General features: G+C 41.3%; 2 protein-coding genes across 2 annotated transcripts; both read left to right on the forward strand.

Annotated features, from left to right (window-relative positions):
• Nucleotides 1–4484: 4484 nt before the first annotated feature.
• Nucleotides 4485–6975, forward strand: LOC138742804 (protocadherin-10-like). The gene has a single exon (XM_069897740.1). It carries the CDS (start codon nucleotides 4485–4487, stop codon nucleotides 6819–6821), a length of 2337 nt encoding a protein of 778 aa, XP_069753841.1. The 3' UTR covers nucleotides 6822–6975.
• Nucleotides 6976–13674: 6699 nt separating this feature from the next.
• LOC138742805 (protocadherin alpha-C2-like) lies at nucleotides 13675–16157 on the forward strand. Its single transcript, XM_069897741.1, is given in 2 exon segments — nucleotides 13675–14547; nucleotides 14550–16157. Coding segments are annotated over 2 exon segments (2133 nt in total). The 3' UTR covers nucleotides 15810–16157.
• Nucleotides 16158–16812: the final 655 nt, after the last annotated feature.

Raw genomic sequence — 16812 nt, forward strand, 5'->3', positions numbered from 1 at the left:
AGAAATTTATCTTCATCTCTGTTTTAAATGGTTGCCTTCTAATTCTAATACTATGCCCTCTTGTCCTGGATTCACCCACCAAGTGAAACATCTTATTGACATCTGCACTGTCCAATCCTTTCAGCATTCAGAATGTTTCTATGAGATCCCCTCTCATTCTTCTATACACCAATAAATGCACTCCAAGAGCCGATAAACCTCTCATGTTTTAGTCCTTGCATTCCAGGAATAATCCTGGTAAATCTTCTCTGCACTCTTTCCAACATAATTATAAAACCTGCATACAGTACTCCAAATGAGGACTCATCAGTGCCCTATAGAGGCTCATCATCATCTCTTTACTCTTATACACTATTGCTCTTGAAATGAATGTCAACATAGCATTCACTTTATTTACTGCCGATCCAACCTTGTGGTTCATCTCTAGGTTATCCTGCACAAGGACCTCCAAGTCCATTTGTATTTTCTAATTTTGAATTTCTCAACATCCAAATAATAATCTGCCTGTTTATTTCCTCTTCGAAAATGTTCAACCAAACATTTTTCAACATTATAACTCATCTTCCATTTCTTTGCCCACTCTCCTAAGCTGTCCAAGTCTTTCTGCAACCTTTTCGTTTCTTCAATGTTTTCTTCGCCATCACCTATCTTGGAGCATTTTCAAACTTAGCCACAATACCTTCTTCACGATGTGATAAAAACATAATTCTGGAGAAACTCAGCAGGTACAGTTTATCGCCAGGATAAAGATCGGAATGTGGAGCTACTTTGGAGTAAAAAATAAGATTGTGAGATTGTTTTGCGTTCATTTCACAGGAATAAACCCGAGTTTCCAGTGGATTACCATTGTAATTCATGTCCCGCTGAGCTTTCTGTCTCGGACCTCCAGTACTGTTTCGACTAGACGCAGGCAACAACGCAAACTTGACAACATCCGACACGCTGCAAACTTCTAAAATCAATATTGAATTGCTAAGATTACTTATCATTTTATTTCTGTATTTATCAGAACTAACCATTTCTCCCTTTCATCAATATGGCATAATGTTATCTCTTTAAGTTAATATAGAGTCATAGTGTTGCACAAAATGGACACAGCTCATTGACTAGCTACGTGAATGCTGATCGTCATGACTATCTGTACTTACAATGGTATGTGAGTGGAAAGAAAGAAGGTTAGGAACCACTGTTGTAGAGGGATCTAGACCAGCTGAAAATATGAGATGAAAATGGCAGATGGAATTTAATAAAAACAATTGTTTGGTGTTGTACTTTGGAAAGACAAATCAAGGTACACGGTGAATGTTAGGGCATGAGGTGTGCGACAGAGCAGAGGGATATGGTAATACAAATACATCATTCCCTGAAACTAGAGTCTCATGTGGATAGGCTTGTAAAGAGAGCTTTAGGAATATTGGTCTTTATAAATCAGAGCATTTAATACAGGAGTTGGGTGTTATGGTAAAGTTGTACAAAACATTGGTAAGGCAAAGTTTGGAGTATTGTGTGCAGTTTTGGTCACCTAACTACAGAAAAGATATTAACAAGACAGAAAGTGCAGAGAAGATTTATTAAGATGTTCGCCGGACCTAAGAAACTGAGCTACAGGAAAATGTTCAACAGGTTAGGTCTTTATTCTCTGGAGCACAGAAGAATGAGGGGAGATTTGACAGAGGTGTTTAAAATTATGAGCGAGATAGACAGAGTAAATGTAGTTAGGCTTTTTTTTCACTGAGGGTGGGTGAGATACAAACCAGAAGACATAGGTTAAGTGTGGAAGGGGAAGGATTTAGGGGGAACATGAGGGAAAGCTTCTTCACAGAATGTAGGGTGGCAGTGTGGAACGAGCTTTCAGCTGCATTGTTGAATGCGGGGTCAATTTTAACATTTAAGAATGATTTCAACGTGTGCACGGTTGGCTATGGATTGGGTGCAGGTAAGTGGGACTAGGCAATATATAATTCGCCACAGACTAGAAGGGCAAATGCGCCAGTTTCTGTGGTTGTAATTCTTACTCAAGATTTCGGCTAAAGGGGACAATGATGCCATGTTCACCTTCCTCAGCACAGTCTACACGTGTTCCACTTTTTCAGAAGCTCTGGGCTTGATCCCCCAGGTCTCTTTTTTAACGACACCCCTTAGAGCTCCGGCATTTACTTTGTAATGATATAGTCCACTGGCTTTTCCCCACGGATTTGCTATTCGTAATTTACAACAGAGACAAATATGTTGTCTCCCGAAAAATACATTTGTGTGGTCTATCCTTTTCAGATATATTCCTTTTTCCCGTCCTCCACTCCCCAACTTCACTGCCAATGAAGACTATTTTATTTCTTTCACAGTTGTGACCAAAGGCCCCACACCTTCCGCGCTAATTGTTTTACAGACGAGGCACGAGGTAATCATCGTTTCCAGCAATAGTCATTTTGTTGCAGATAAGAATTCAGTTCAGATCAGATTTAAATTTGCCTCAACATATAGGCGAAATTACGGAAAACTTGAAATCGTAATAAAACTTAGATCAATTTTAAACTGTAATTGTAATAACTTAGATAAAGTTAAGATTATAAGGATCATTGTGTAATACTTTTGTTAAGAAAGTACCACGTGCGGAACAACAATAATTCAAGTTCATGTCGACCAAGGGTCTTTCCTGAGCTCGCCCTGCTCCTCTGCAAATGTTCCATATTAAGTTCATGATCACCTGACTGTACATATACAATCAGACGAAGGAGTAAAACACGAAGGTCTGCAGACACAGTGATTGAAGTAAAACACAACGCTGGAGAAACCCAGCAGGTCAAACAGTGTACTTTATGTAGCAAAGATAAAAATGCAAAGATACGAGATTGCTACCTTGATGAAGCCGGAAACGTTGGTTAGTGTTTTATATTTGCCATATTAATGTACAGTGTTTGACTTGCTGTGTTTTTACAGCATTGTGTTTTTACAACGAGACGAAGCTGCATTTGTCCGGATCATAGTCCACACACATAATACGCAACACCTGATAATCAGAATTAGATAGATAGATAGCAGAATGTAACCGTGATTTAAAAAAATTCGGACTCATTTACTCGTTGCATTTATAAGGGACACGAGGATACGCGATACCGTTTATCAGTCTCATAACCTGCTGGATGAAGCTTTTCCCGAGTGTGACAGCTCTGATTTTGATGCCGTTGTACCTCCTTTCTTCTGGTCGTAGGCCAACGATCCTGTGTGATGGGTGATAGGGATCCTCAATTTTCTGCACCCTATTTAAGGATTTTTTATGCAATGAGCAATAAAGAAATGAAAACCCTATCGCCGAAGTGAGAATTAATGCATTTGACCTCCAGGTATTATTTGATCAATTGAAGCGCCAAGCAGATTGTGAACGCCTTGTGACTCCTTTATGTGCGCACGTGTAGACTTGGGGTGATGAATGAAAGAATTGTGGATACAACCTGAGAATTATCTTGATGCTAATCGCGTGGCATTCTATAAATGCAAAATGCAAAAAAAAAAGTGTGGATTTGCACTTTCCCGGAAATTAGGCATTTCATTCTTGTTAGGGGATATATTGTCAAGGCAAATTCTGTCCCAACCAGAATTAATATGGTATTGTAATGTAGCAGGAATTTCAAACCATCTTTTATTCCTCTTTTCTTTAAATTCGCTATTAATGAGCTCCCTTTTAAATTCCCGAAACCGGCCCTCACTATCTGGAAGGTAAAACTGACAGGATCATATTACTTTCCATTGTTCAATACGTTGTTCTTTTTGGAAAACGTGTTTATTGTTAAGATGTATGAATTTACTCCATCAAAGAGGGTGATACTGACGTAGTTTTTGAAGAAACATGTTTTGAAATATCCCTCACCTGCGATTACCAGATCAAATCAAATTGCAAGCAAATTCTTTTTTCTCTGACAGGACACGTCGGATCACAAAAATATTGATGTCCTCATTTTATTCTTAATAAAGATTTTCGAGTGATTCCGTAGGCCGTTTTATTATTATGGCCAAAAAAAATTTCTAACTCTAGGAACGATGACGTTCGAAGTTAAATGGTGAACACAAACTAAAGAGGCAATTTTATAATTATTTGATATTTATAGTTGTACACCAGAAAATGTTAAGATGAACTTTGCAGCTTTAAGAACTGAGCCTGTCGTTGTTGAAAAGGACTGGTTGTGTCGCTGTCGACCAATGGGAAGCTCAGCCTCACAGATGGATCCATTGCCCCTCCCACATCGCGGAATAAAGTCACCGGAGTCGACGAGAAAGGCGAGCAGTGCTTGAGATGAGTTGTGTGATTAAGCTGAGAAAATCAACATTCTCGTCTTTGCAGATACTCCGTTCGGAAAATATATTTCTACGTTCAATTTGTGATAAGCGTCTTTTCGGACGAATGGAGTAGAGGCCTGCAGTGAAAGAAAAACATTGAATGCGGAAAAATGGCGTACCCACCGAGATTTACCTTCGGTGCAATTGCTTTCATGTATCTCTTGTATGGTTCAGACCTAGCTTCCGGGCAAGTGCATTATTCAGTTTTTGAGGAACTGGATGAAGGGGCATTTGTTGGGAATATCGCTCAGGATTTAGGCTTGAATATACGGCAATTATCAGCTCGCAAACTACGACTGACCGCTGACGATGGAGGACGGTACATGAAGGTTAGTTTGGACGATGGGCTGTTGTGTATTCATGAAAGAATCGACCGGGAACATATTTGTGGACAAGCAGCTTCATGTGCAATATCTTTTGAAATAATACTAGAGTACCCTTTGGAGGTGTACCGCGGGGAAGTGGAAATTCTTGATATAAATGATAATTCACCCATGTTCCGGGACAGTAAGATTGCTTTACAGATGTCCGAAGTAATTGCACCTGGGACACGTTTCCCTCTCAAGAGGGCGCAAGATCCAGACATTGGAATAAATACAATTGCTGATTACGCCATCAGTTTCAGCGAAAATTTCAGCGTAAAATCACACAGAACCGATGATGGGATTGTAACTGCCGAGTTGATTTTAGATAAACATTTGGATCGAGAACTGCAGCCATCATTTCAGCTGATTTTGACGGCGACTGACGGTGGGGTCCCTCCGAGATCAGGCACAGCTCATATCCTCATTACAGTACTGGACAATAACGATAACCCACCAGTCTTTGATCAAGAGGTTTACAGAACGAGTTTGAGTGAAAACGGACCTTTGGGAACCTTGGTGATGAACGTCAAAGCAACCGATTTAGACGAAGGGTTGAATGCTGAGCTCACATATTCTTTCAGTGATCTTGCCTCGTCAAGAGTGCGTGAACTGTTCATTTTGGACCGCCAGACTGGGGAGATACGTACTAAAGGACCGCTAGATTTTGAGGAAGCGAGCAGTTATTCACTCGACGTTCAGGCTGTGGACCACGGGTCCCCTGCAATTTCAGGACACGCCAAAGTATTGATCAAGGTAATTGATACTAATGACAACTCGCCCGATATAAAACTGATATCTACTTCCATCAGGCTTCCAGAGAATGCTCTGCCGGGAACTTTGATAACATTGTTCAATGTCATTGATCACGATTCTGGAGAAAATGGAGAAGTGCAATGTGATATCCCAAAGAACATCCCATTTAGGCTTCAGTCGTCTTCGAAGAATCATTATAAATTGTTCACCAGTGCACCTTTGGACCGTGAATCTGTTCCCGAGTATAAAATATCTCTTGCCGCCTGGGATTTGGGGTCGCCTTCACTCTCAAGTAATAGAACCATCCAGATTATTATTTCAGATGTGAACGATAACACGCCACGGTTTGCTGAATCATCCTTTAACATATACGTGACGGAGAATAACACACCCGGTACTTCTATCTTCGCAGTAACTGCAACAGACCTTGATGAGGATCAGAATTCCCTTGTTTCATATTCTTTTTTGGAGAACTTTATCCAAGAGTTCCCAGTGTCCGCTTACCTCAGCATTAACTCAATGAACGGTACCATTTACGCGCTACGTTCGTTTGACTATGAGGCTACGAAAACCTTTCGGATCTATGTTGAAGCCCGTGACGCAGGAGTGCCCCGTTTGAGCAGTACTGCCTCGGTCAACGTGATCGTTCTGGATCAAAATGACAACGCTCCTGTAATTCTTTCACATTCAACAGGAAGGGGACCAGCAACTGTTGAGATCGTGCCTCAGTCAGCAGGACAAGGGTACGTGATCACGAAGATAAAAGCAACTGATTCGGATTCTGGGCAGAACGCACGGCTCTCCTATCAAATGCTGAAATCTACCGATCCCAGTTTGTTTGATGTTCGGCCGAACTCCGGAGAAATCCGAATGACCAGAACCGTTCTGGAGTCGGATGCCACCACACATTCCCTTGTGGTCCTCGTGAAAGACAATGGGCAACCGAGCCTCTCCAGTACAGTTACAATTCCCATTTCGATATCAGAGAACATCACTGACAGTCGTCACTTGACAGCGAATCCCGAACCAATCTCTGAGCAAGATCTTTACTTGATGGTCCTTTTTGGTTGCACATCTGTTCTCTTTCTTGTGATCATAATTCTGCTCATTGGTGTAAAATGCGCACAGGACCGAAGTACCATTCAAGGAGGATATGCTTCTCCAACTTGTTGCTACAAACCTGAACATTCCGCAGATACCTATGATCGAAGATTTGCAATGGAGGAAACATTGCGGTATTCTGCGTCTGGACGGATGGTGCGTGTGCCAGAAGAGCCTCATTACTCGGTCTGTCTGTCTCCAGAATCAGCGAAGACTGACTTTCTCTTTTTGAAACCACGCGTCGTCCCCACAGCTCAAGCGCAATGCTAAAATGGATTATGATTTCCCAAATCACAGTTATTGCCAGTCTTCCACCCTTCTCCCAGAACTCAGAATATAATTCATTGTGCGTAAAGTCCAGACAGATATATCCCCCTTGTTTATGTTTCTTTTTTTTTGTTTGCACATGAAAATGTGCGTTAATTGTGCTATTTACAAAAATAAAGGTTTCAGTAACTGGTAAAAAGCAGCTTAAAGTGGGGTTTATTTTGACGACTAGTTGCCGATCACCAGAATCAATCTAAACAGTGCTTCCATACAGCTTTACAAACAATTAAAGCACATGCCGTTGGAGATCCCGTGAATTCAATTTGTCTCAATTGTGTCTGGACCTAGATTCTGCATCGGTATCCAGCCAAACCTATTCAGTTATAAAGCAAGCGAAATATGGTATTAAAGGTACCCATTTGAAACTTAATACTGATCAATTCACCGACCTATTCGAATCATTATTACATGACCTTAAACGAATATTTTGCAATCACTAACAGCACGAGTTATGTAAAATATTCGACACAAAAGCAGACCAATAGGTATTTGTTGATACTCCACAGGACTGGGGAGCATACTAAATGAAAATGGGAAAAATGAAACTTCTGGAAATATTTATGGTTAAAATGTTGGAAAACATATTAGGTCAAAAGCAGCTGCACAAGTAGGAATAAAGCCCGACATTGCCTGATTTTATATGGTGCGTAATCAATGACAACGGCAGAACGGGATGCGCATGCCCTGTACATGATTGTGCTGAGAGTATAAATTGAATAAAACATTTAGATTACTGTTGAAGACAAACGGTTTATAACTTTGGTTGAAGGCCGAATGGTTCAAGATCCGATGGTACATATTTATTGAAAAATAAATTTGAAGCTAACAAGTATTTGGAAACTTCGAGTTTCAATGCCGGAAAAAGGAATCGCATCTGACTGCAAGGTGAGATTTTGTGCTCGTTTAAACCAACTGTACCAAAATTATGTCGCGTGCACCAAATTGACAGTGAACCCAGTAGTGCTGAGATCTCTCTCTCTCTCTCTCTCTCCGCCTCGCTCTGTTCCTGTATGTCTGTCTGTATGTCTGTCTCTATCTATCTATCTATCTATCTATCTATCTATCTATCTATCTATCTATCTATCTATCTATCTATCTATCTATCTATCTATCTATCTATCTATCTATCTATCTATCTATCTATCTATCTATCTATCTCCCCCTCTCCTTTCCTCTAAGATAGAGGTGGTTGCTGATGCGCGGGAAGTTATAATGTCGGATAACGTGTTAGAATTAACGCAATGACATGTTAAGCCAAAAGTATATTTCATTCCCACGGTAAGACAATTCTAGCAATTTATGGGAAGCATCATTAAGATAAACACAGTTTCCATAATCGTTCAAACCTTGACAACTTAGCCATTTCAAACACATAAAACAAAATTGATTTCGAGATACTTTGCGTTCAGAAGAAGGTTTAACATCCAAGATGTTTTGAGATGGGGAGGCGGATGGTGTGGGTTTACTCTGTCATAATTTCCCGTCCCTGGACAGAACATGAGCGCAATGTACTATTGTATCTAACAGCAACCCATTTCACAAATCTGTAGAATAATGCAGTACACGAAAAGTTCCTTCGGCCAACGTTTCTGCGTCAAACATAATGCTCATATTGAACTAAGGCACTTCTGCTTGCACATGATGCACATTCTTCTATTACCTGAATATTCAGGAATCTATCTAGATGTCCCTTAAATCCTACTGTTCTTTCTGCTTCCACCACTACTACAGCCAGTTCGAGGCACCAACGAGTTACTGCGTAAAAATGTTCTGCAGAGCTTTAAAGTTTCCCCTTGGCTCCTTACCCGCAGGGTCCCCAGTATATAATATTCCTACCCTGTAAAAAAGTTTCTGTCTATCCTATTAACGCCTCTCATCACTCCACAAACTTCTAACAGTTCCTCGGTCAGCGTCCTGAACTTCAAATAAAACGACCCTCTCCACAACAACATGGAGAGACGTTGGTGTTATTTCGACAGCACGAGGAGAGTACCCCATTGTTGTCGCTGGTGCAACAGGTTCTACTCAGACATGGAAATGTGCTGATATATCACCAGCGGTGTGGCGTCGACACCAGTGCGATCGGAAGCTGGGTAAAAAGTCGCTTGTATCACCTCGGCTCTTTCCTGACGAGAAAACCCGACACCAGACTCATATTGGGCTTATTTCATTTGGGGACAGCGATAAATATTTTGATTCATTACATGCACGATCCAAGATTCAATATCCCATTTATCCTCGACTGACGAATTCGGGGAAATTTAGCGAATTTAGAATATGATCTTTCGTAAGAGAATAGTTGTGGGTAAATAGCTGAAATTGCTGCATAATACTTTATGGAGATAGTTCACGTCGATAAAAAGCTTAAAAATGTCCAAAATATTTACAGCGACTTTCCGATGGCACCACTAAGAAGTGTAGGGTGATTCCATCTGCTGGAAGAGGTCAATTTCGTTAACACAAATCTTGAACTGGGAATTCATGTGGCACAAGGTCCATTTAGCTACCATTTCACAGGTACAAAATGTGGATGAGTGTAATGAAGGAATGAAGATGGCTGATTTCTGATCAAAGGAGCAATACACACGTGGAACCACAGGAGGAAGATAACATGTAACATCAATATTTCTTATCATTAATTGAAATTGCATTGAGAGATTTCAAGGAAGGGACTGGTATTACAACACCAGCGAGCCGGTTCTAATCCAGCGCTGTCTGTAAAGAGAAGGCTCTAGTCTGTTGAAAACTGGATGGCACTGGATCATTTGCAAAACTGGTAATGCCGTAGTTCAGTAAGTTTTCAGATGGCGCAACAATTGTTGGAATTCTGTATAGTGGGGAAGGTTGTCAATTGATGTAGGAGGGTGTTGAAAATCTGAGCACCAAAAATTTAGATGGAGTTTACTCGGACAAATGTGAGGTGCTACAAGCCTGAATATTACATTTAAATGGAAAGGGTGCAGTAAATGGCAGGAGAATTAGGAATGTATGTTCAGAGAGGTCTTCCACTGCATGTTCATCATCCATAACATTGGAATTAAAAGTAGAAAGTTAAATTACGCACGTGAAACGACTTCCTTTAAAGGCCCGAGTGGAGACTGTAAAAGTTGGGAAGTCTGTTGTAATTTCACAAAACCCGGCCACTTTAGAGGTATTGCGCCTAATTCTGGACACCTCACGACAGAACCAATATGGAGCCTTTGGGAAAGGTTCGGAAGAGATTCGCATATACAATGCTTGGATTAGAAATTGCGAGGATTACTTGAACGAACGGATTCTTTTCTCTGCAGCATCGGAGGCTGTGCGGGTGGTCTCAAATATTCTCATGAGTATATAACGACTTGAGAGGCATAGACAGCGTATATATCTTTTTTTCACGGTGGAAATGCGAAATACGAGATGATACAACTTTAAAATGAAAGAGGAAAATTTAAAGCAGATTTATGACGAAAATTCGATACACAAAAAACAGAAAATGTCCGGGTGAGCTGAGCTGTCGAGAGAGAGAGAGAAGGAGAGAGAGAGAGAGAGAGAGAGAGAGAGAGAGAGAGAGAGAGAGAGAGAGAGAGAGAGAGTGAGACAGACAGACAGACAGACAGAGAGAGAGAGAGAGAGAGAGAGAGAGAGAGAGAGAGAGAGAGAGAGAGAGTTAATGCTTATAGGATAGCAAAGTTTCCGAGGCATTTAAATATTTAAATGGAAGGGACAGGAATGGAGCAATGTAGACCATGTGGAGACTGATGGCATATGTTTAAATTGCTGTCTTGGTTAGTACAGACATGATGGGGTTGAAGGACTTATGGGTGTACTGCTCTGTGTTCTAAGAAATGTTAGGCCCACTCATATGAGAACACGTGTGTTAAAGTGGACCTGCAAACACTTGACAAACGCACACAACTACAGCTGAAAAGCACTATTTCTGTTTTTGCAAAGCGTATGAAATCCGTTACAGAATGGGGCACTGCTACCTGCAACTAAGCTCACCACAGGGAGCTCCGCCTGGCTCAAAGCCACCCCCTCCCATACACACAGAGATTATTTTGATTTTTCAGAACATTCACACAACTGTTTACACATTTACATATTTCTTAGAATCTTTGGGGGATTTATTAATCAGGGCCATGTCCCTGACCCAATGATTAATAGTCTTTCGCTGTATTCGCCAAATATAGTGTTTTTGCTCTTCATAATCAACTTTAATCATGCTGAATGATCAAAATATGCCATGGAATGTTCTCTGCTATAATATTTCGTTTACTACTTTAAAACGTGCATTCTCTGGAAGTGCCTGAGGCCAGGATTGTCTCATGTTGCTGCATCCGTGCGGTACAGGTACACTAACCGCGCCTCCGTGCCGCCCTTAAAACATTGTAATTTAGAAGCAACATCTGGTCACAGCGATGACTATAAGCAAAAAAAAAAATTAAAAAATACGGTTGATTCGAAATATCATTCAGGACAGGAAGATTGGAAATAGGTCTCCCCCTTTAGAAATTTTCTGATCTACTAAGGTAATGTAATTGCGACGACATTGCCGTATTTGATGATACCATCTAGTCTAAAGAATCCGAACAAGAAGACAGACTTATCCTTAATCCTTCACTGAGATGGTGGCATCTCCGCTAGTGAAGCACTTCATGAATACCAGATAAGAGAATTAGAACTTCCTCAATTGTTCTGCACCACGCATGGCGAGTGCCAGAATCCCACCTCCACCCCACCTCTCAGATATGTCACTCACTGAGATGCACTACCTCAAATGAATATTAAAGGCCTACTGACCAATGTCGAACAAAACATTTTAAGACAGCTTAACTCGTCCAGGTTTGCGCCTCGTTCTATTTTCATTCGTGGCGTGAGCAATGTTTCTGTGGGAAGGATCTGAGCAGGTGGTTCCATCATATGTGTTCAATTTCGTCTGCAGACCGCGCGGTGGCGCAGCGGTTAGTGTCGTGGCATCTCAACGTTAGGAACCCGGGTTGGATCCGAATCCGTGCACATTTTCGCCGTCAAACTTTCGTCCAGTTGCTGTTATTTCCTTTCTTAGGCCAAAAGTTTTTCCCTATGTTTATTGGATATTTTAAATTGCCTAAATATGGAACACTGCAAAGAAAGCACACCATTGCGGCGTCGATGTGCATGTTCGATAGAGAATACTTTCAGGTGGTTTAACAGAAATGGGAAATTGGACAAACGAAGCAGATCAATTCCACCCACACTCCCTACCGTCGGGCGAACATGTACTAAGTGGCTTCATTTCTGTAGTTGTAAGACTGACATGACTTAAACAATTCAGCTCAGGGCATTCGTGATGCCATAACGACTGAAATTTCCAGTTGTAATTAAATACTGAAAAAAAATCTGCATTTTCTACATGAATAGAGCAGCCAATTCCTAAACGGTGAGCATAACGTATCCCCCAATTCTAATTTTTGTGGCTCTATCCCAAGCGTTCTCACCTATGGCTTAGATGCTCTTTGCTTAGTAAGGAGATAAAGAAAACACACACAGAAATCCTGGAGAAACTCAGCAATGCCATAATGTAGCAAACGTTTATCAAGGGATTTCTTAAGGTAGGATGTGAGTGGAAAAAGAGCTGAGAACCATTTCCTTATCCTAACATACCCCTCTTATTTTTGTTTTTAGGTGAGTAGTGTAATGAATCATCGTATTTCCAACATTACATTTGAAAATTCCCTCCTGTCAGTTACTGTATCAAGGAAGCATGTTATAAATGTTTTCTCGCCATCTTCCATTAAATTTCCTGGCGCCAGGTCATGTATTCAGAACAGAATTAATTACTCATTAAATGTATTAACTAGTCATTCTATAGTTTGATTACCTTTCTTTGTGTCCTTAATCTTGAAATTGTCCAGTGGCCAGCCTGCTTTTATTTCTCTGCTTTTAATAGGCTTTTACAAAATGTTCTTTTGGCTGAAGATTAGAACAGAATCAAGGACTTCGCATACACCCATTAGCAGTCTCCAGCACCAGGGTGTACGTTCCACCCTCCCCCCACAACATTGTCACCAGTGAACAGGTAGACTGTGTAGTATATCACTTTTATTGATAAGGCCTTTTCCATGGCTAACCAACGCCGACAAGAATGTTGTCCTCAGAGGGTCGTCAGCCTAATCAGAGAATGTAGTATTTTAGTTCCGCATTTGACTATCTTTACGTTGGTCGTTAGCGACCTCAGTGACAAAAGACAAAGGAGGAAAAACCCAACACCCAACTCCATCCAACCAATTTTCCCCTGCAACCGCTGCAACCGTGTCTGCCTGTCCCGCATCGGACTTGTCAGCCACAATCGAGCCTGCAGCTGACGAGGACTTTTACCCCCTCCATAAATCTTCGTCCGCGAAGCCAAGCCAAAGAAGAAAGAAAGAAGCGACCTCCGTTTAATTATAATTGGACTCTTAATTGATACATAGATGTGCTAATGAAATAGAAAACTTTATGGCTAGTCAATGTTAAATATTTGTGAGAACTGTCTAGCTTTAAGAATAACCTATGCAGTTATTGCTGGAGACTGGTTGTGTCGCTGTGAACTAATCGGGATCTCAAACGCAGCGATGGATCCATTGTCCCGCCCACAACCCAGAAAATAAAGATCAGAATCGATGAGAATCGCGAGGAGTATGTAAATTTAGATCGCGGAGTCAAGCTGAGAACGACAATCGGCCCTTATACCTGAAGCAGATCAAGATATAGCGGCAATAATTTCGTGATTAAAGCAGTGGTCCGGTTTAATCGAGTAAAGACCTGGTTTCGGAAATTATTCCATTGCGGCACAATGGAGAATTCGGCGATCAACAGCGCCATTGCTGTCAAAACCTTTGGCTTCCTGATTCTGGTATGTTCACCGGGTCTGATTTTGGGGCAAATTCGGTATTCCATTAGCGAGGAATTGGAGAAAGGGGCTTTTGTTGGCAATATCGCTCAGGATTTAGGTTTGACTGTAGCGCAATTGTCAGCTCGTCAATTTCGGCTGACCTCAGAAGACGGTCGAGAGTATATGATGGTTAATTTCGAGAACGGAATTTTGACTGTGCGTGAAAGAATCGACAGGGACCATTTCTGTGGTCAAGCAAATATGTGTACAATTCCTTTCAAAATAATAATGAAGAATCCTTCGGCACTGCATCATGGAGAACTAGAGATTCTTGACGTTAATGACAACTCCCCCACTCTCCCCGAGAGCACGGTTGCCGTAGAGATTGCCGAAGCGATTGCACCAGGTGTTCGCTTCCCCCTCGAAAATGCGGAAGATCCGGACGTTGGAACAAACCCAGTCACCGCTTATACGATTAGTTCCAACGATTATTTTAGTTTAAGAACACAAGTTGAGGGAGATGTTTTAAGTACCGAGTTGCCACTCGAGAAACCTTTAGATAGAGAGCAACGGTCATCATTCCGACTGATCCTGACGGCGACTGATGCAGGAACCCCTCCGCGATCGGGATCTGCCGAGATTATCATTAAAGTTGTGGACATGAATGATCAGAAGGTTTACAGGAGCATCTTACGCGAAAACGTGCTGCCAGGTACCTTGGTGGTGAAAATCAAAGCAAATGATTTGGACGAGGGGCCAAACGCTGAGTTAACATATTCGTTCAACAAACAAACTTCACTAAGAATTCGCGAGTTGTTCAGTTTGGACCCACAATTTGGACAGGTGATATACATATAGAAGGAGTTTTGGACTTTGAAGAGGCCAAAAGTTATTCTCTAAATGTCCAGGCTGTTGATCATGGTTCACCCGCAATCATAGGCCGATCCAAAGTGTTAATCAACGTAATTGACATAAACGACAATGCACCCGAGATAAAAGTATCATCAAAGACCTTCAATGTTCCGGAAGATGCCCCGCCGGGAACAATCATATCTTCCATCAATGTTATCGATCGAGATTCTGGGGAAAACGGCCAAGTGCAGTGCAAGGTATCAAAGACGAACTCATTTAGGCTTGAAATGTGGTCGGAAAATCATTATGAATTGATTACGAGTGAACCAATGGACCGCGAATCGGACCCCGAGTATGAAATAGCTTTTATAGCCTGGGATTTGGGGCCCGCTTCACTCTCAAGTAATACAACCATCCAGGTTATAATTTCCGATGTAAATGATAACCCACCACAGTTTGTAGAAACTTTATACAACATATATGTTATGGAAAACAAAGCTCCGGGCGCTTCTCTGATGGCACTAACTGCTTCCGATCCTGATCTGGACCAGAATTCCTATATTTCGTACTCTTTGCTGAACAATGTTGGCTACGTTTTTCCAGTGTCCACTTACCTCAGCATTAATTCAATGAACGGCACCATTTACGCACTGCGCTCTTTTGACTATGAGGAATTCAAAAGTTTCCAGATCCATGTTCAAGCCCGTGATGCTGGCCTTACCCCACTGAGCAGCAGTGTTGCTGTGAACGTGATCATCTTGGATCAAAATGACAACGCTCCCATAATTGTTTCACCTTCAGGACAAAGTGGATCAGAAGCGGTGGTGCTCCTACCCCAGTCGTCAGCTCAGGGGTACTTAGTCGTCAAGATTTTGGCTACTGATGCAGATTCTGGTCAGAATGCACGGCTCTTTTATCATATGGTGAAATCTACCGATCCCAGCTTATTCAATGTTGGTCAAAACACCGGAGAACTAACAACATCGAGGGTGATGATGCAGAGAGATACCACTACACACACTCTCGTTATCTTGGTGAAGGACAATGGGCAGCCGAGCCTTTCCAGCATACCTACAATTCACATCTCAGTGTTGGAGAACATAACTAAAACAACCACATCAAGCAGGATTTCCGTGGCGAGTTCCAAACATTTCCATGATTTAAATTTTTATTTAATCGTCATTTTCACATGCACTTCCATTCTCTTTCTTTTGATGATTATTCTGCTAATTGGCATCAAATGAAAGCAGCATAGAAATATTACCCAACAGTATCATTCTCCGCACTGTTCTTATAAACATGGGAATTCAAACTATACGTCCAACCGAAGACCAGCCATGGAGGAAACATTACGCTATCCTGGGACTGGTCGTCGAGCTCGCGTGTCAGAAGCGCACCATTACTCAGTTGGTCTTTCTCCAGAATCAGCGAAGAGTGATTTTCTATTTTTGAAGCCATGCACCGTTTCCACGCCGCAGGCCCAATGCTAAATTATAGTGATCTCTTTACATCACAGGGTAGCCGATGATGCCGGTCATCCTGTTCATCCAGCAAAGTGAATTCTTGCAAGTCAAATATTTGTTTCCGAGTGTTCCTTTTTTGCACGTTTTTGTTTTGCCATTGTTATGGGTGATGTAACCAGCTGGTTTGTTTTGATCGACGAAAATAAAAGTCCAGTCAATGGGATCTAAACGTTTAACACTGACAAATGTTACTTTTGGAAGTAATAATGAGGTTTGTCACTGAACGGTTTGCTTTTGCAGCTTCCTTTCGGTCGACAAACATGAATATAGAGAACTGATAGACGATTTGTTATTAATATCCGAAAATGGGTTGACATTACATTGAAAGAAATTGTATAAGGTTATTAGTACTTGTAGTTTATTGTAGGGATCGAGTATACTTTCTTTAAATTTAATTCCTAAATAGTTATAATGTGCCTGCGTTAAAGGAATGCAATTCCACTAACTGTAAAGGTCATTTTAGTGAAGACTTCCAGATGAGTGCAATAAGGTTGGCTCTATTGCATCAAATTAATATGATTAGTAAAGTTAAACATTCGAATGTTTCCTTAAACCATCGGACTCCTACAAGGATGTTCAGTGCAATAGGTCCTTGTCTTTGCAAGAAGAATTGTAAGAAAGGCATACAATCTTAGAACGTGGCCATGCGTGAAACGTGGATGCAGGAGAAGCAGGACTGGCAGCTTAAAATTCCGGGATTTCTTTGTGTCAGATGCTATAGAAC

Source organism: Narcine bancroftii, chromosome 9 (assembly GCF_036971445.1).
Source record: "Narcine bancroftii isolate sNarBan1 chromosome 9, sNarBan1.hap1, whole genome shotgun sequence".
Classification (NCBI taxonomy): domain Eukaryota; kingdom Metazoa; phylum Chordata; class Chondrichthyes; order Torpediniformes; family Narcinidae; genus Narcine; species Narcine bancroftii.